The sequence below is a fragment of the Grus americana genome, chromosome 6, assembly GCF_028858705.1.
Source record: "Grus americana isolate bGruAme1 chromosome 6, bGruAme1.mat, whole genome shotgun sequence".
NCBI classification, from domain to species: Eukaryota; Metazoa; Chordata; class Aves; order Gruiformes; family Gruidae; genus Grus; species Grus americana.
In genome coordinates this window covers 20476546-20497699 of record NC_072857.1, presented here as the reverse complement: position 1 = coordinate 20497699, position 21154 = coordinate 20476546, and the positions used below count along the sequence as shown (strand labels likewise).

At 37.7% G+C, this 21154-nt stretch overlaps 1 protein-coding gene across 2 annotated transcripts in view; it reads left to right on the top strand.

Annotated features, from left to right (window-relative positions):
* Positions 1-21154, top strand: part of GRB14 (growth factor receptor bound protein 14) — a 67681-nt gene that overhangs the window by 22681 nt on the left and 23846 nt on the right. For both annotated transcript variants that reach the window (XM_054830345.1, XM_054830346.1), the window contains exon 3: positions 16055-16211. In XM_054830345.1, coding sequence (XP_054686320.1) covers positions 16055-16211 — 157 coding nt within the window. The remainder of the gene's footprint in view (positions 1-16054; positions 16212-21154) is intronic.

Here is a 21154-nt window from a genome sequence, read left to right as displayed (position 1 = left end):
TTGCGTTTGGGTTCCCTGAGATGAAAGGCCAATGTGCTAATCCAGGAATTTTACATAAGGCACTTTAAGTGATATGATAATGGTGTCATTAAATGGATACCTTTTATAAAATAACTGGAGGCAGACAAAACATTCATGTATGAAACATCTCTTCATAAGGACAGCTTGAAAAATAGTCATTTAAAGATGCATAAACAACGCGCGCGCCCTTTTTATCTTTTGTACAGTAATTAAGATAAATACAGCAATAAATAATATAATGCAATAATAAAATAAAAGAAAGGGTAACATCCCACAAAGAATTGAAGACAGATGAGAGGTTTAAGCGGGAAATGGACTTGAGTGTGCTTTAAAAACTTTAGGAACAGTGGTCAGAAAAACCTGTGGTGGTTGAGGTGAAGTATTTGAATTACATATGGTTTTATTTTTAATGGAATGTTTTGTTTCATGACTTACTGGGAGGTCTGAGTGAAGATAATGGGGATGACCACAGGTAAAGCAGTAAGGTGGGCCTGACTGGAAGTTCAATATAGAATTAGAGATAAATTACTAGGATAAAGCATCAGGATATGCTGCTACTGGATCTGCAGATTTTGATACAAATAGTAAAGATTTTGAGCCTGAACAAGAGTTGAAGAAGGTTGAGGAGGAGGAAGTATATATGGGTGGGAATGGGCAGAGCCCCAGACTGAATTCAGGAGACTGGTAGTGTGTTTTTTGAAAGTTTATGTTTCAAATTGCTAGAAGGCCAAGCTAGTATGTAGGCTCAAGGAAAGATCTTGCCACCTTTGTGTATCTGACAGGTGCTAAGATAGCTGTATTGTGTTTGGGGAGATCTGGAATTCTTGCTTCCTCTTGATAATACATAAAAACTTTGTGAAACTAGTTCTACAAGTATCTACCTCAGATACTTGTTTGAGGGAGCATACAACTTTCTTGTTAGCTATGAAAGGATTCATGAGCTGCCTAGAATTCCGTCATCTGTGGTACTCTACTTGCAGCTATCAAGCTACCTACTCACGACAGAGGCTGACATGATGCGAGAGATTCAGTTTGTGGATGACAGGGAAGAAGAAGGGTGGCAGATGAGCATTTTCTGTCATGGAAGAGGTCCAGTTAGGTCCAGGAACTGTTTAGGAGAGAGCTACTGACAGGGCCTCCTTGGGGGAAGGTGTTGCAGGACTTTCCCCTCCCTGATGATGTTGGCCAAATAAATCTAGATTTGATACTATAGATGAGAAGGGTTCTAGGACCAATTTTTGCTTTGAATATGTACTCTTTGCACTCAAGCAGGCACCTAAAAAGGGGTTCTGGTATAGTATTCGTATACCAGTTGGCCAGTCATATTTCCTGCTTTGAATAACATGAAAACAGTAAAGCTTCCTACCTTTTTATTGTGTGTAAAAATGATCCCATGTGTATGAATGAAATCAAAATGGGACTAACTTCAGCAGTCCCTGTGGTTCAGCTACTGGGGTGGAAAGGGAGGTTTTTTCTATCCTGTGATATTTCAGTCTGTACAAGCAATCAAATTTTACAGAATGTTTTGTACACAAAATCATCAGCTATCTTAGAATTTAAAATGTATAGCACTATGCTGCATAGCTGCCATGAAAGGTAGATAGGGATATATGTATGTGTGTGTGTGCATGTGTGTACGAGAGGGTGAGTAATAAGTGCACAGAGCTTTTTAAAAAGTCTTATAAAATCTCAGTGGTTTAATACACTTGGTCATTACTCGTCCCTTGTATGGTTTGACAAGGTTTAGTGGCACAATTAACGTTGCACTCTGTCTCCTCTCTGTCTTCAGTTCTTGAACAAATCTTTGATATGATTTTCAGTTTCTTCTTGCCTTCTTTGAACATCTAACATTCTTCATACAGTAACCAAGGAAATTGGCAGTGTTTAGTGCCCTACTCTGCTCATAATCCTTTTCTGTTGGCAGAAATCCTTTGGAAAAAAACCAGCTTTTTCATCAATTGAAGAAAGTGCTTGGCCATTTTCTAGCTCTAGTACTTTAGTCTCCTCTTGAATAAATTAGGCTTCAGGAAGTCAGAACTTGACCTTCAGACTGTGTTATCTAGCCTTGAAGTAAATCAAGAACTATTGCTGAATAGTTATTTCTATTGGTAGTAAACCCCGTACTGATTATGCTGCATTGCTGTATGTGAAGAGAGAAACTCAACACACTGCACACGAGGTGTTGGCGTCAGTCCTATGCAAAAAATCAAATCTCCCTTACTTATTTGTCTTCTGTGTGTTACTTTCAACATGCTACAATACATAAGCAAGTACGTGAAAAATGAGAAGATTTTATTTACTTTTTATAAATTGAAGATATACTAATGGATACAAAGAACATTCATCACCTTGCACCAAGGAATTACTCATATTTAAGCTTGTTTTCTTCCTCATTTTCATGCTGTTGCTATGGGTACCAGCCATTCCCCCTGCTCCCCCACTCCTCATTTTCCTGCTTGTGGGTCAGGAACAGAGGCAGGACCAACCCAACAAAACGCCAGGTGCCTTAAGGACCTAAAAAAAGAAGTTATAACTGTGTGATCAATACTTCTGAACCAATATAATTCCATTTTACCACTGGAAATTTAACTCTGGTTCCAGTCCATCTTAGTCTCGTACACTTGCTAGTGACTTCCTAAAGTTTCTGTTTCAAAGTTGTCTGTACTCAGGTGCTTTCAACCCTTTATTTATGTTTACACTATTTTGAGGCAACCCATTTTTCATAGTTTAAAGTACTTACATGAGAACACATTTATTCTGGCACAGTGCAGCGCATAATGGGTGCCTTTGGAACAATACAAAGCAAGGCAAGTCAAACTTCCCAAGTCACACTTTCCAAGAATACATAGCCAACTTCTTGAGCCAGAGTTGATAGGCTGTCATCATATTTCTCATATTTCATCATATTTCTCATAACATATTTCATCTCCTCTCTTTGGCAGATCCTAATAGCTGTCTTGGACTGCTGGTTGATATCTCTACCAGTACACATGCTCGGGCATCAAAACTGTTAACTTGGAGAGACATCTTTGGTTCCTTTCTTTCCCATGCCTTGCACATCCCTGAGGTTACAACTTCCTGCCGTTTGTGTCTTTGCTGATACCTTTTCTGTTTGGCACCGCTAAAATTCTTATGAAGGACTGAGACCTGAGAGGAAGCGTTCAGTTGATACACTTAATGCTTGTCCTTTATTTCCTACTAGAATCCTCTTTTTTTCTCTATTCCTCAGTGTACTCTGATTTCTTCACAGTATTTTTCATCACTGTTGTTGCATATTGTATCATTTCCACCTCTGACCTTTGCCCTAACATAACATTGTGCTTTTTTCTTAGACCACTTAGACCGCTTTTCTGAACCAGTTAATTCCCTTCTCTAAAAGGTTAGCAGTTAAATGGTATTTAGACTGAATAGCAATTGGAGCCCCTCTGCTTGTCTTCTATTAGCTTGACAGCCAGACTTAACTAGCTCATCAAATTATCCACCAGCTGCGTATGCAAGCCCTCAATGTTGTCATTTTTTCCTTTGGTCCTATTGACTGTAACTTGTTGGATTGGTGTCTGTCACCATCCTTTTGGGTATCCTGTTTGACAAGACTTTTAGGATGATCATAACACACATGAAATACATAGATTTAGGATGACATGAACGTGGCTTGTGTGGGGGGAACAGAAGCAGCAGCCAGACGACCCAGAAGACCTCTGAATGCAGGGTACTGTAGCGTGTGTAGGGATGAGAAATGCACTACTTACTACTTAGTTTTCCCATATGACTGACTGAAGGCTGTTCAGTCTACATATCTCATTTTCTTTTTAGAACGTTAGAGGTAAATGTTGTCAAAATACACTGACTTTCTGAAATGATTAGTCTCTCCTTATTACTACATCATCCACTGAACATTATTTTTCTGTTCCACTTTGTTCACTTGTTTTAGTGAGTGTCTCCTGCATTAGATGACTGTTAGGTTTTTGCCAGCAATTACAGGGCCTGATTTCCATGCCTGGCTGCTCCTGGTCTTTTTTTCCTTTTCCTGTAGTGGTTTGGACTTGTCGACAAAATTTGCTGACAAATCTGTAATAATGCAACAGTGTATAGTTGAAGGTTTTACACGGTTTGAGTAGACTTACTACCTTTATTGCAGGATTTACTCTTTATTTGGATTTTGTGCTTTGGCTGGAGGGAGCAATGCTATGTGAATAAAATGAAAGACAAGTAGAATAGTGCTGAGGGATAGAATGTTCTGTCAGTATAACTATTCTACAGCAGTTAAACCTTGCTGGTTTACACCACCAGTGACTAGAAACAGATACCCAGAGACGGTACTGAGCTGGAAGATGTCGTAGCCTGACCCAGCAAAGCAGGTTGTTTGGTCTGATACCAAACGGCAAAGTGCTTCAGCATTCTAAAACAACTGTTTATTACAGTGGGTTAACCTACAGAGCTTTTGTCAGATGTGCTCTGGACGTTCCTTGTACCACTGCAGAAATTCCGAAAAAATTTCCAAACTGTATTTTCTTTAGCTAAAAGTCTAAACTTTGCTTAGTCTTACAGAGTCTACATTATTTTCTCCTCTGGTAACCTCCATGGGAATACATAGGTGATAAAGGTGATGACAAAGGCATTCTTCGCTTTGAAGCTGTGTTGTCAATCAAGCCAGAACTACTGTATAAAATTGTAAAAGTGAAAGGACATTTTAAGGAAAAAACATTTTCTTTTTTATTTAAAAAACTATTTTAGTACTGCTGCAAGGGCAATGAGAAACTAATTGGTCTCTTAATGGTGTTATTCAGACATGCATTATTCAGCAAGAGATCTGCTCTACTGAGAAACCAGCAATATAGTGTGAAAAACCTGGTAGAAACAATAGGTACTTCTTTTTATAGCTGGTATCTCTTCAGAAACATAGAGTGCAGCCAGAACGTGGCAGAAACAGATTTGCTTTCTCTTGTGCTGGAACACGGCATTCTATTTATCTCTGACAAGCGAAAGATATGTTGGACAAACTGCACCATTAAATACAGAAAGCCTCATTTAAATAATGTTAGCGCTTTGACATAAATAGGGACAAGCTATTGAAACATGAGTTTGATAACATTCTGCCCTCAACTTTGTTGTACACAGAAAACAAAAACCAGAAGTGTATTTTAGTGGCTTTATATTTAAATTTCTTTCTCCCCCGATCTTCATACATGACTTTTCTGGAAAGTAGAGTAGCTTGTGGATAATTTCTACCATATTTCTTGTTTTGGGGGATAAAGAACACTGGTGCACTGGGAAGTTTTTTCATTTTCTGTTCATCTTCTATTTCACAAGCTCTTTTTTTAAAAAATGAAATACTGAAGTTGCTCCTTCAAATCAGATTCTTTGAATCCTCTAGTATGATTTTTCCATCCCCTCCCTCTTTTTAAGTCCAGTTAGTCAAACTGGATATTTTTCCATCTGTATGTGGTAAGCGCATTCTAAATGTTGCTGTTGTATATAGTAAAATGTAAAGCTGTGTATTACTATTAAGTATATAAAAGCTATGTAAAATTAAGACTTAAGCAGCGTGGAAGCAAAGGGCTGAAGATACTGAACACCATAAGTTTACTAATAGGGCTAATAAGCTGTTCACCTCCACTAAATTAACTTTTCATGAAGAAAAGTTCACATGAAAGTATACTCTTATTAACCTTAATGCAATAATCAAGTCCAGTCTGAATACTGATATCTTTAAATCAAACAATAAGGCTTTTGAACATTTGTCATAAAGGACTTGGTTTGGAGGCAAAATATCAAACTCTTTGCCACTACCAAGGTGAGTTTTGTACTGTGCTAGCAATTATCTGTGGATTTAATGAGAATTATTAAGGCAGCTCCAAGTGAAAAGACTGCGTCATAAAGCACGTACATTTAGCCTAAATAACTCGAGCTTTGTGCTGTGAGCTGTATTGCTTGAACAGACTGAACTATATGGAAGAGCGTGGTGATTCTGACACTAAGAGGCTGTGGTGCGTGGCTAGAAGGGAGAAGAGCTTGCACACAAATGTACTTGTTCAGAAGTTGTCTTATGTTCTCCACTGAGTTTTACAATTACTTTCCCTTGGTTAAAGAATTTTACCCAAGTTTCACTGGGTTGTCATCATCATTTATTTATTTATTTTTCATGGATAGGAAGATCTAAAACTCTCTTGTCTTCCTAATTGAGATGTGCGTGTCTATGCACTGGGGTTAGATTAACCTGGGAGCTGTGCGTACTGTGCACTGAGGCTGAGAAGTGGCCTACGTTTGATTAGCTGGCCGTAAGTAAGTGGTACACAGAAGACAGGAATAGGGAACCTTTTACCTTTCCCAGGGCCAAGAGGTTTTTCACATAGCTTTGTGTCAGATGTTAATGTACACACTTAGCATTACTCAATAATGTAATGAAAAATATCTAAGACTTATTTTTCTCATGGCTTGTAAGACATGGTTTCTCCACTCTGATTTAAGGGTTAGTATGAATGAGAGTCTGAAATTACTTGACTATAGCCAGGTGTTCTAAAAATGAGCTGTTCATTCCACGTTTATCTTTATTTTGCAATCTCTCACTCCGTAACTGTTTAATCTTCATAATAGCTCTTCTTTTGAAGGACTTGGGTAAAGTTATTGATGCCAATCAATGTGAACTGTGTTATCCCACTGAGATTTTTCAGAAGTGTGATGATTACTTTAAACCATTGGAGTAACTGCTATGAACAAGATGGGGAAAAGTTTTCGTAAATTTAAGAGTCGATTTTCTTCTAGGAAGAGACAGATTCAGATAATGTTAGTAGATGCTTACCTATCTGCCTGGCAACAGCGGCTCACAAATCCACAGTGCAACACCCCAAAATCAATCTGCCGCAATAGCCCTTGGGCTTTTCCTCTTTCTCAGGACTAAACAGAAGTGTATACCCTGTGCTCGTGAAATGAAGTAATAGAGGGAACCTAAGCCTCCATTTCTATTGATATTAGGATAGATTGAGATTTGCAGTTTAAGTTTCTTTAAATTTTAGACTGTGTAACCTTCTGTTAACTATTTGTTTTTTGTCTTATTTCCAATGTCCGCTCTATTTAAACTGGCAATTTTATTTCACCTGTAAAGAGTAGATCTGGGAGCATGTTCTTCCATATCCGTTGTGAATAATTAATGCAAATAAATCATTTAGCTGCTCTGCAGTATGTTTGTCTTGTATAAGTGATCCTTTAACTGCTTAATCATTTGGCAAACCTGCTAATTTTCTTTCATTTCTGCTATTCCATGGAATTATATTATTTAAAATTTTTACTAATGATGTTTAAATTTCCTCACAGCTTTCTAGTTATTCATACACATCTTACCCGTTGTACTTGAAATGCCTCTTTAGCTGCTTTTGTTTGGAATTTCCATAGTCTGAAAAGAATCTCTGGTAAGGCTGAATAATTTGAGACTCCCTATTTAAATAAATTGTCCTATCCACCCCCGCCTTACCTTATAAATAATGTGCATTCTTTTTAAGGAATTTATTGTGGTTTTTACTTCTGTAGATCCCTTTGCATTTCTTACTCCTGATTTGGTCTTTTGTTGTGGTAATGGCTGTTGGTGATGATAAATCTTTCACTTTCTATGTTTAATCTACATATTATTTATTCCTGCAGTTTTTACATAGAGTATGTTGAAGTTCACAATGTAGCTGTTGTTATTTAATTCTCCATAATAACTTTTTGAGCAAAGTATCGCATTATTATAGTTATATATAATATATATAATTTCATTTTCTGCTCTAAAAGTAGTTGTACTATGAGTTAATTGTCCAAAGCATGGAAGTTGCTTTGTGTAGACCTTGCATTTTGTTCAGTTTTATACAGAGAAATGAAATCTTCTGTAACTATTTTATTACTGTTCAAAACTATATTTTGCTTCTGTTGACCAATATTGAAAAAGTGAATGTATCAAATTCAGGATTAAATAATAATATTTATATTTTGACTTTTCTGTTGTCCTTCAAACCTTGTTTCTCTTTAGTTTTACTGACGTTGTCTTTGGGATGATTGCATGTCAACATTGTCCTCATTCTGCCATTTTTTTCTAATATCATAATGTGATTGTCATAACCTTTGTTTGAAAGAACTTTGCTGGTATATTTTTGCACATAGCTTATTATAATTTGGAGATCTGCATAATTTAACCTCCCTTTTTATAATACAACATATTTACACATCTAAAGCAGTAGTCATATGAGAAAGTCTAAGTGCTTTACAAGTCTTAATGAGTTCAATCTGTTACCCTGCTGTACAGAAACGGATTTCAGTTCCCCTGCCCCGTTTTACAAAAAGGATACTGAGGGACTAATACTGACTTGCCCAAAGTCCGATGGCAAACACATATTTTAAAACTAACAATTGGACCTTTTTTTTTGCCTTTAGGTAATCTCAAATATTTTTTGTTACTTCTTTGCATAGCTATTTAGTTCCTTTATTTGTGTGTGATTTTTTTCATTCGTGGGATGGTCAATGTTGGGCTGGATTAGGTAGGGCACAGAGTCTGTACTGAGAGAGTCTGGGGGAGGGCAGTGACTCCATGTGCTAGATAATATAGACAGTTGCCATAGTAAACTATCAGAAGACTACTACAGAAAATAAAAAGAAATTGTTTTAGTTGATAATGTGTGCATCCTGTTACTGTGAAATTAAACATTTTTTTGACTACCTTCTAACAGAATATTTAGATCTAAAATAATTCATTGTGTTTTGAGGCAGTAAATTCATGAATTGCTAGAGAAATCAAGATTGTCAGTGGCTTTATATTTGAATAAAGGCTGGAAATTGACATTACTTTACCTCTTTGAAATGCCATTTTAAAAGTGGTTAGATTTTGGAAACAGTATGAGATTTTTCTAGGTTGTGGTAGGAAGGGTAGGTGATTTTCCTAGACTTTGCTTATCCTTTCTTGGCACTTTGGTTTCGTTGTCAGACAGACATAATTGATTATTGGTGTTTTTATATCTGTTAGTGCTTGTGGGGCCATACCTCAATCTGTTAATAATAGATAAGTGTATACAAAGTTCTCTTCGTCACTTGGAACAACAGCTCCTCCTCCTTTGGACAACTACTTCGTTCTTTGATGTTTGCTGTCCTTTTAATCAGTGACTTGGCTTACCTTCAATTTCTTTAAACTGATCTCCCAAGTCTTCAATATATGTCTTCACAAGCTGTACAAGGTGCTTAACTTTTCTTTAATGATCTTGATAGTCCTATTGAAGAAGATGAGTTTCATTTCATTTCATGTCACTTCTAAAGTGTCCAATCTGCCTATTTTGGCTGTTTTTTATAAATTGTTAGTTTTGCACCTTGAGAAGAAAGCAAAATATTCTAGAACATTGGGGCTACAGAATAGAAAATGTTGCGGACAACAGGATCTTAAAATTTCTTTTCTTGAAATTCATAGGAATACAGGGAGTCTGTGCATGACAGAGATTTTGTCTAATGGTCGTGTCACCTAAGCTACTGTATATATAAAACCTGTATATTTTTCTGCATGGGAGCAGTGTTCCTTCTGCCTCTTGAAGCTATATTGTGTTCCAAATAAGAAGTCAAGATTCACTGGTTCCTGTATTTTACATGAATGTCTTTTTTGGATTACGTGCTGGAACTCAGATTTGCCTTCTTACCCCACGGTACCAGGCTTCCAGGTAATTATCCCTAATCACTGGGTGACATTTCCTACCTGCCCAATTATATATGTTGACAAGTCTGTGCCTTGTGAACCTTCCTTCAGGAGAGAGGTTCACAGGCTTAATGACCATCATTTTGGTTTCGAGTGCCTAAAATATTAACGAATCCGAATCCTCTGTTGTTTTATGTCTGTGCTTCAGTTCTCAGTGTTCATTCCTTGCAGGGACACAGACAGGACAAATTTTTGAAAGCTCCTGTTGTGCCAATTGAGAAAATAGTTGCTTTACAATGAGCAGCTACAGTTTATCATTGTGCGCAACTCTTTTTTTTTAGGGTTTTTTTTTTTTAATGACAGATGTAGATTTCTGCAAACTGTGAGAATCCTTTTGGCATGGAAATCTTCACTTTGGAGGAAATACTGGAAGCTGGCTTTTTAACTGTAGACTGGGATATTTAAAGAGAAAGCCTTGCATTCACACCTAATAATGAAGACAGTACACTTTACTAACATGCTTTTTTTTTTTTAACTAGCTGTGAGTTAACTTGCCCTTAAATGTTTTTATAAATGCGGAATTTTGCTGATTCTCTCTAAAACCAAGACAGACTATTGCTAGAAGTCATAAAATAGTTCAAAATGCTAGAAATTTCCAAGTGCTTCCATTGTAGTTCAAATACACTCCAAATTCCCCTACCCTCTGCCAATATCAATAAGCAAAAAAACTTTGTCTAGCAGGGGGCAAGGTTGGAAGTTGGAGAACAAATGCTTCAGGCAAATAGCCCGTTAGTTAACACTAAAGACAGAGGTTAGGACGGTATCAGCCAGGATCTCAGGGGAAGTATGGCACCCTGGAGTGTAAGACTTTTTAAGGCCTGGTTTTGCATACAATAACTGCATTTAACATAAATGTGACTGAAATTATAATGTAAGTACAAACTGTGTGATGTTTTATTCATAGGGGAAAAATAATTGTAGAAATGATAACTTAGGTACTTGTATCTTTTTAAATAAAAGTGGCCCGATATTTTTTTTTTTTAAAGGTGCTGACCATCCACTGTCTTAATGGCTATACAGGAGCATTAAGAACCATGTAAATGTTAGGTCATTTTCATGTAGACACCTAAATATGGACTCCATGTGCTGAGTGGTTCTTTTTCTGTTGGATCTACCTGGCTTTTTTCAGATGTCAGGCCTTAGTTTGAAATTTGAAATTCCTCAGTGCAGGGTATGGTCTTTCCATATGTTTGTGCTGTTTCTGCAGATTGGAACTTCCAAAACAGATGGCTTGAAGATTCTGAAGAATCAGACTTGGACACCCTCTCTTAAAAGTCTATGAAACACATTATTTAATTATTGTAGTGGAGATGATGGTTGAGTGTGGAAGAAGACTCGGGGGAGTAGAGTCCAGCCTTCTCACTTCTCCCTCCTCCCACACTGATTACCTTATCTGCTCTTTTACTTATTCTTTTAAACAGTTTCTGGTTTTTTTTGCTCCTGATCATTTTTCAGTATAAAAGCTAGGGTCTCCCTTTTCCTTTTCTGTGTTAAATACTAGGTTATATTCATCAACATTGATTTTACATTCTGAGTTCAGATCATTAGTGAAATACAAACAATAACATATTTTATTTTTAAGCAACATTTCATATCAGAATAATTTTTTGAGGGATAAAGATGCATTGCACATATTTCTGGGCTCTTGGCTGATTTTTAATATATTGAAAAATGGAAAGAGGATGCCGACGAAAGCTGTACCTCCTTGCCTGCTCCCATTGGCAATGAAAATGATTAATACTTGTCATGCTCAGCTTGGTGCTTTCCTCTTATAAGAAGATCTTGGAGCCACTAATTTCTTACTTCCAGTAGCTTAAATGGAAGCTATTGAGATGTTTCTTTATCTGATCTTGGGAAGAACTGAAATCTCCTTGTATTTGTAAACTAGACGGGTGAAAAGAAGATTTGAGCACCGCTGTGGCAACTTTTTCTGTCTGCTAATAAGTATAGTCAAGGGAAGTTAAATAGCTTGCTTTAGAACAAAGCTTGAGAGTGTATGGTAATGAAAACTGTAACGACAGCTTGTTCTCAATTTGCAGCTCTTTTCTTACGTGCTACTTCTCAGACAAATTTTAAGGAGAAAAAGTGGAAGAGAGTGGGGATGCCTGGCCAGCCTCATGCACGATGATAACTGCTAATAAAAATAAAGAAGTGGTCACTCAAACTTCCTCATCTCTATAGAAGGTCAGCATAACTGCATCTTTAGCATAATCCTGTCACCCTTTGATTCTTGGAGCATCCACTACTTCTGGGAAGAGAAGTATTTATTGCAATGTATTTCCAAAGAAAAATGGGATTTTGAATTTATCCTTTTTCATGTGATCCACTCCCCTTAGAACAAATACATTCCCAGTAAATCCTACAAGAGACTGCTTCAAACACAGCAGAAAGCGCAGACTGAGCAACTTTTTTCTAATTAAAAGACCCCTCAAAGGTCACTCTAACTGATGAGATTTACACCATCGCATTCAATTCATTAAACTAAAACTGTAACAGGAGTTCAGAAGGGTCTATTAGGTGACTGCCTGTCTGTTGTCTCCCGCTGCATTTGAACCCCTTGCAAGGAAGAGAAAAAGGGCACAGCATTTGTGTTTTATAAGGTAGCACATGTCAAAGCTGTGAGCTGGGGTGATCTGTTGTCCTAGACTGGTGCAGAATTTATTCCCCTATATTGAGAAAGCTGAGTGGGAATACTCACAGAGAATATAAACTCTGGGTTTTTTTTCCATTGGTTTGTTTTTGGTTGGGGTTTTTGTGTGTGTGTGTGTGTGTGTTGTGTTGTTTTGTTTTGTTTTAGCTGTGCTCTTGTAGTCCAAGGCCACCTCCAAGGCTTCCCACTCCCCGAGCTGAATGGCCGCAGGCAGCTCATTATCATGACTTGTGTTGCTGTCTTCAGCATTTTAAAAAGTCTTTTTCTATTTCTTCAGCAATAAGAGTGTAGTCATCTGTACTGTGACTCTTAACCCTTTTAAAAAGAATTTCTGTAAAAATCGTCCATCAAGGGCCTCAGCATGGGCTGTACGTGCTCTTGCTGTAAAACAAGCACACCACCTGACTTGATGAGTACCTGGAGAAAACTGTAGTTGCTGGTATGTGCTGGCAGGGTCCCTAGCCTGGCGTGGATTCTCACCCTGGCTTTATTCTGAGAATGCTGAGAAATAGAATAATGTTTCAGTTGGAAGGGACCTACAATGGTCATCTAGTCCAATACTAGGAAAGTCGCTTTAATTCTCTCCCTTCCTTTACCCTTCTATATTGTCCTTCTCCTTTCTGGCACTTCAACCTGACACAGACTTACTGGAGAGGCTAACGAAGCTGTCCCTGACCTTCAGTGCTGCCCAGAGTAGGACACGTTTCAAGGTGATGGGATGCTGTTTTGTCTACTCACTTATATAGCCCTCCATCCCATTCACAGCGCGACCTGCCGGACACCTCTCTTAATTTCATCTTTGAATCCTTGTAAATACTGCAGGAATTTAAGTAATGCATGCTGGTTTATCCTGAACTGCAGAACGTAATTTTTGTGTGACTGGGGTAGGAGTTTGAGTTAAGTTGTGTGTGTGGAACAAGACCCTACTGCAAGCAGCCTGCTTTGTTACCTGTCTCAGCAGTGCCAAAGCATAGACACCTTATAAAACCAACTGTAGCCATCAACCATGGCTGCTTTGGCAGTATCAGTCATTGAATTCAATATGGTTGTGGTCTCTTTGCCTTTTTTGTATTAAATGTAAGTACTGGGCTGTAGCTTAGGCCCGTGGAAATTTTGGATCGACTTTCTGCAAGATCTGCCTGTTTTCCCTGGAAGACTCTGCTTTGAGGTGATTGATTCATAAGTAGAGATTTTCACCACTTGAGAAGGGTGATTTTAATGTTTAGAGTATCCTGGAGATTGGTGTCGTGGCAAGGGTGGCTGAACCTCGTGTAGAACTCTTGAGCTGTCATCATTTATTAGCTGAAATATTAAAGCAAATCATCATGGACTTCATGCTGATTTAATACACTGAGCCAAAGTTTGAAACAGAATTGCTGTATATGTAGTTTCATAGAGTAAAGGAGTTTTTTGGAGAGGAGTGAGGTCATCAGTGTGCTTTAATCTCTACGTGAGTTTCAAATGGAGTCGGTTTTCCTTGCTCTGATGTTTGGAAAGCATGGGTGAGCTGACCTGATTTTTTTTAATTTTTGGATTTGTGCCGTTAGTGGGGGGGGGAAGCAGGTGGCAGGAGATACGGCTGCAGCTCCTTGCTCACTTTCTGCCAACTTTGGCACAAACCAGAGGAGCTGCTGTAACAAATTAGGGCAACAATACATTGCTGATTGTTCATTAGATGCTTGAAATTAGCGTGTGTTTAGTAATGTAGCAATTAAGGACTGACTGACAATAACATGCTTGTTTGCCTTTAGAGTAAGAACTTGTGTCTTGATGTTTAATGAAGGGTTTACAAAGGTATTTAGGTTTTGTGCATAAAGTTCAGGTGAGGTGTGTCCCGTATTCTGATGAATACGGATAAATTGAATAAACTGAGAGAAGGATGTTTGAGAGAAATTATAAACGTCTTGGATGCCCTTTGTCTTGAGGATGTCTGTGCTTTGGCACAGACAAGGTAGGTAGGGTAGTTTGACCTGTGCTGAGTTCCTTGCTGTTGTGGCCAGACTGTCCTTAGCAAGTGAGCTGCTGGGTGTTTCCATTGGCACGGTATGGGCATGGGCGTTGAGACTCTGCCTGGTTTGGTAGAGAGGGAATAATGTTGCTCAGTGTTACTTCACACTACTGGAAAATGTAAATATTGGGGAATAAATCCCATTCTTAAAGGTGAATTAATGTATTCACTTCCCATTCTCATGACATTGAGTGGCTTTTGGGTGAAAATGCTTGTTTGAAATTATAAAGAGTGAAAAAGATGCATTCCAGAGTGGATCGCTTAGTGTGTTTCCGAGTACCTGGAAGACTTCTATGACATGCATCAAATCTTCTGTACCTACTGCTCATATTTACCTGCCTGGTTGTATTTATAATAAAATCTCAAACATCTGTTTTATTTTAAGAACTATGTTACTATTCCAACACACAGTGCCACAGATAAGAGTTGATCCTTGTGTCAGGAACCTCAGTATTTTTCACTTGTTGTGTTTTGTCTACTTTAAAAAATGAGAAATAGAGGAAACCTAACAGAGTCTTGAGTTTCTTGATTGCTGTGAGGAATATGAAATTATTTTCTACTTTTATTAAAAAACCCCACTTCTGTGTTGACTTTAATGGGATTAGTCATTGTGCAGAGCTTATGAAGACAGGGTGCTAGTGATTTGCGTCAATTCCCTCCAATTCACTGATTCGTTTCATTCATTTCATTCATTCTCCTTCAGAGAGAGAAAATACAGAAAAAAAAATGCCTAAATGGTCATGCCATCTCTCAATCAATATGCCGTAAGACTTCCTCAGCCTCTTCATTTGGAGCTAAGCATAAGCAGGTTTAGCTTCACCTCTTCAAGAACTTAATGGACACCCATTCTTCAGGACTCTAAATGTGTACTAATGTTGAATTTTTTTTTTTCTGAAATTTAAAAGTGAAAATGGCAAGGATAAGTCATGAGAGTTTATATTACCTCCTCCCCCCGCCCCCACAACATACTAAACAGAATAAAGAAATTGGAAAAAAAATAATGAGGTAAAAAATGATAAAAATTTTCTACTTTGTGGTAAGTTTTTTGCATGTACATCTTCTAGAACATTTTATTTACTTTCCTGGTCCTCATATGATGGTAATTCTCTTCTGTGTATGACGTTTTTGATTTTGTATGTATGTAATTTGAATTATTGTATGCCTTTTTTTACTCATAGTTCCAGTCGTTACTTGTCAAAATTTGAAGCAGCTCTGTAGCATCTCCTTGCTTTTATTATCTATAGAATTGTGAGTATCTCAAATCTGATTGCTGTTCTCTGAACTAACTCTATCAAATCTTTCTACAGTTCTGCAGTCATAGAGTTCTTGTGTTTCACTGTTTATCATCTGTGGTTTCTTATTTAGCTTATATAAGAATGTACCAGGTTTATTTACCTCTCCATTACAGGTTTTTTTTAAAGTGAATGCACTAATTTGTCCAGTGTCCTGTGGCAAGGGATGTCCAGTAGCCAAATTTAGAAGTGGGATATGCTTTGCTTAGCTGCTTTTTCCACAATTACACTGTTGCACTAGAGAGAAATGGCTGTCTTTAGTATTGCATCCTATGTGTATAGGTTCTTGTCTCAGTCAGGAAGCTGAGAGGGGAACATAATTGGACTAACTGAATCAAAGGTTAAACTTACGGATATTTTAGCTTTTTTATTTATTACAGGTAATTAAAGTGTATAGTGAAGATGATACTAGCAGAGCTTTGGAAGTACCAAGTGATATAACAGCCAGGGATGTATGTCAGCTATTGATATTGAAGAACCACTATATTGATGACCACAGCTGGACTCTGTTTGAACAACTTACCCACACGGGTTTAGGTAAGACTAATACTATACCATGGTATGGCAGTAAATAAGGTGTTTGGTTTTCATTTTCACAAAGAAGTACAATTGTAATAGAAAGGCTTGGAAGCAAAATGACAGGAAGGGCTTGTGTGAATTTGTTCTTTTCAGGGTTTGTTGCTTCTGTTTCTCTTTTTTTGAAAGCATAGCTATCGAGTACATTTTGCCTCACACTGCTTGATCTGTATCTGTAAGAGTGGTTTGGAAGACACTGACCCTTAAGGTTCTCACTGCATATTCTTCCTCGCTCTTCCTTGCTTTTCTTTGGCAGTTCTTCCTCTTTTACTGGTATTTCCTGTTTATCTCTAGCAAGACTTGGGTTATTTTCATTGCGAATAAAATCTTTGTTGTTTCCAACACACCTGAGTGGAATCTCTGACATCAAGGACAGAAAGCGGTTACACCATGCTATCCTATCTGGACAACAGGACTCAGTCTTCAGAAACAACATCAGAGTAGGCTGTCAGTGTTTTCCTTCAATACAATCAGTTTGGCTAGATTTATTGTGAATTCTGGGACATGACTACTTAAAAAGCAAAACAAACCCATTCTTCTAAACTGCCAGTTATGGACCAATGAACTCTGTTGACTTTATGCTTAGGATTTTAAGTTGCTGGAAATGAAACGCTCTGAACTCCATCCACACCATCAGTGTTCCTCTAGTGTAGTAAAAAACCTCTTTTTCTATTATACAGTTTAAAAGATGTAATCTCTGGTTTCAAATTACAATTATAATTTTAACTTCTGGTCTCTGTTCTTTTTTGTAGTGTATAGGTGTAATTTTGCACTATAAAAATACATTAAGACAAAGTAAATATAGGGAGAAAGGGGATGTTTGCAGAAATGTAGAAAATGCAGAACACAGGCAAGACTTCACTCAGCAAAAGATGAGTTTAGAAGCCCACTGCTAGGTTGTAATATTGAACTGATACTCTAGTCAGACAATCTTACTTCCTTTTTACAGCACTATGTTTCAGTACTGTATTGTGTTTGGTTTTGATAGGGAATTATATCAGAAAAATCTACTAGAAGACAAGTGCCATAAAAAAATCTAGTTCTAATTTCATGTCACTCAGAGTTTCCATATTATTCTTGAACTTTGGCAGTGTACTAGCGTTACCAAAGATTGTACCTTTTCAAACTCAAGGGCAGTTCCAGCTTGAGAAAAGAGGATGTTTTGGGGGCCTTCCTGCATTCTAAAATACATAGAAAACTCCTTGAAGTCCTTAATTCTCAGAAGAGACTGCACTGGTACTTGGTAAATCCAGTACTGTCAATTTGAAGGAAAAACACACATCACCAACAAAAAACCCCAAACATTCTCCCCACACAGACCATGGATATTAATATATGGCTAAAAGCTATTGTTAAACTCCCTTTCTGTGCATGTATCCAGGGACTCTGGACTTGTGCATTTGTGTAAAATAAACTTGACTGTGCATCTCCGACTGTATTATGTTTAACAGCCGTATTTTAAAGATGATCTACAAAAGCTAAAACTGTTTTCTGCCCTTTTCTGCTCCTTTATCCTATGAAGGCAGCCACAAACGTTTTTCAAATTTTTTTTCTTGCTTTGTAACATTTCAAAGATATTTATAAGCTCTTGCACTGAATGTATCAGTTGTAAGATGCTTCCAGCTCAGAAAAAGGTCAGCGCTAAATCTGGGTCGAGGCTGTAAATGACTGACTGCTACAGAAGAGGAGGTATAAAAATGGCTTTAGACAACACTACTATATAAATAGTAGAAGTGTTTTCTGTATTTTATAGTGTGGCTGGTGTTTAAGTAGTGTAGTAACTATTGAAGAAGACATTTTTGACAAACCATGCCAGAACAATAGTGGCATTGTTTCTCCAGGTTTATTTATTTGCACGATACACTTTTTTTCAAATACTGTGTTTGCCTCAATCTGAAGGATTTCTTGGAAGATTTCAATATCAAACCATTAGTGAAGTTGCTTTTCCTAAGATTCTGAAATTCTCAAAATCACTGGTGTGCAGGTCTGAAGACCGGCATTCTGCACACAGTCTTCTGATTGCTGCAGCTGCTTTTGGCGTAGTTTTAGAAAAAGGTGAATTATTCATTTTAAAAATAAAATTATCTCCTAGATGATGAGGATGGCAATTCAGCATTACTAGCCAAGAAAAGGAACAACTTGAGATATTTTCTTTTTTTTTTTTTTTTTAATAATACTGAATAATAATGGATTTATTTTTATGATATTGTTAAATCTGGTTTTGTTTGAAAGGTTTCACATATTGATCTTGACTTGCATTTAGTATATTCTGAAGCACTGGATGAGTAGTGTGAACAAACATTTTTGAAATTATGATTTAGTTACGGACTGTTTGCTATTTATTATTCTTTTGTATATTTTACCCATGGGAATTTGGGCAGTTTTTCTGCTCCCAAGTTAAATGAGTGGATATAGAAAAGAGAGGTACTGTGAGTGAGTGTGTGTGTCTCTGTAAATTCCAGTATGATGGGGATTAATAATTCATTCATCAATTAATGAACATTTTCTTTAATATCTAACAGCTGTCTGAATACTCGTGAATTAGATATGATTGCATGAATCTTAGTGAGCTGAGCACAGTGTTCTCCTTTTAATCAAGACAGACATTAATTAATTACATCACTGGAGTGTGCCTTCATTGCTGTGTGGAGGTATCTGCAAGTGAAGGTTAGGAAAGAAAAAAAAAGACCAACCAAATCCCACCCAAAAGAAGTCATCAAAGCACAGTCTGTATATTCCTGTTTTCACAGCCCTAGTTGCTCTTTAGTGTGGAACTCGACTGTAGAACATTAAACATGATCGTGTCCTCGCTGCATTGCATGGCAAGTGCTGACCAGGTGATGTTGACTCGGGGTGAGCGGGCAGGTGAGATGGTTCCCCCACCCGTGCCACTCGCTGCCCTGAGCCACCAGCCGGTGCACCCCATCTGCCCGCCGTGGGGCACCCACGCTGCCTGCAGCCCGCTGCCGCTGCCTCGCCACCCGGCACGCTCTGCCTTCCTTCCCACCTCCAAAGCTTTGCAGTAGCCTGGGCTCTGTTTCAAATATCTGAAGTACGACAATTATTACAGCGCTATAAATTGCAATATATTTCAGAACTGTGTGGTTCTGGTATGTGTCCTTTTTGTCCCAAGCTATTGAATTAAAAAAAATTCTTGGATGTTTTCCACCTTGTCTAAGATTATTGAAGGCAGCTGAGGAATGCCTAGATTTGGATGATGCTATGTCATCCCTACCATCAGGTACCTTGGTATTGGAATCCCATTCTTCCACTGCAGTTCCCCCATGCGGGCAGGCTGTGAAAACAGATCAGTTTTCCATAGCTGCTCCTTTTCAGGGAAAATACTGTCTTCATTCTGAATTTTTTCCTTTTCTAGTGAGAAATTTTTGTCTTGACTGTAAACAGTTTTCCATTTGGTTCTGCAGCTCAATAGACATGTGTTCTAGAGTTCCTCTTTGAGTAGGCGATAGTGCCTTGGACAGGCACATCATCGTTGTGTTTGTCTCTCATTTTGATTTCTCTATCTGCATTCTTTTAGGTAGCCTGTGGGAAGGCTCACAAAGCACTATCTGTGCAATAGTACTGGGCAATGGCTTTTCTGGGTTTTATTTAGTTTAAAATTGTTTCCTTTGCTGCGCAGCTTGGGGGGAGGCTATTTGAAATGTGTTGCCATGCACTTCAACATTAAATCTTCTTTTATGCACTTTAGTTAGTTACTTCCCATAGTTAAGGAGACTCTGTTTTGGACTGCAGCAGGTGCTCCTCATGTTAGAGACAGTAGTAATAAAGAGATGGTAGAGAAGAAGGTAGAAACTCTCCAGTCAATCTGGAAGAGGAAAAAATGATCTAACTAAAACAAAGTGCAGCTTTTTCATGGCAACATTTAGGGATTTGATTGCAGGGCCGTGTTTTGGAGGGTACTAACTCAGTGTTTCAGTTCCTTCAAAAAAGTAAGTTGGATCGATTGTACAATATTCTGTGATGTGACACCTTAAAAATAAACCCCAACATCCCTACCCATCCATTGGGGTGATGCAGAATGTCTTATTTTTGTACCAAGAAGTAAGTCTTGAGGAAATGGTATTTTCTTAAATGTCACAATGCCAAGCATTTAAGAGTTTTAAATGTCATCCCAGAGGAGCACTTTCTCTCTATAAAACTGAAAGGAAAAAAAAAGCTGGTTTAGAGTAAAAGCTTCAGTTCTTTAATGTCTCTTTACCCCTGCATCTGAAGAATGTGTTTTGGAGCTGCGCAGCCTGTACAAGATTTTTAAATGCTCACTTTTCTTTTAGTATTTTTGGAACATTTTTTGTTTTCTGAATTGCTTTATGCTTTTATTTGCTTTATTTGCTTTATTTGATCTGGTTACAAAATGAGTTTCATATAGCAGCCTTAATCTCTGTCTTTATGGGCTCAAGAATGAGTTAAATTCAATGAAGAATGAGTTAATTCAGTGGAAGTTTAGCTTTTCCCTACTTGATCTGTAGATCATAAGAGTGCTTTGTTTTCTGCTAGTCATGAGCTTGATATTTTCCTACTGAGGTGAAATGTGTATGTATGAATATATTGTCTCTAAACTTGCTAGCTGGAAACTTCCTGAAGGAGCTTCTAGATTTGCAGGCTACAGTAGGGCTGTTACCCACCAGACAGGACAGTGTGGAAGCACGAAGTGGTGACTGGCGAAAGACGTGGCAAGAGAAGATCAATAAAAAGATGCTGTAGTTCTAAAGGGGCTTTAATGATTTCAAATTTGAGGTTTGATTTTTATCTCTTAGAAAGTTGTGCATGCTATGCTTCATGAAAATTAGGCTCTTTGCTTAGCCAGGACCACTTGCAAAAATTTACTTTATATTAATTTAATGTTATGCCTAATTAAGTTTTTAAAAAAATCTATACTTTTTTTT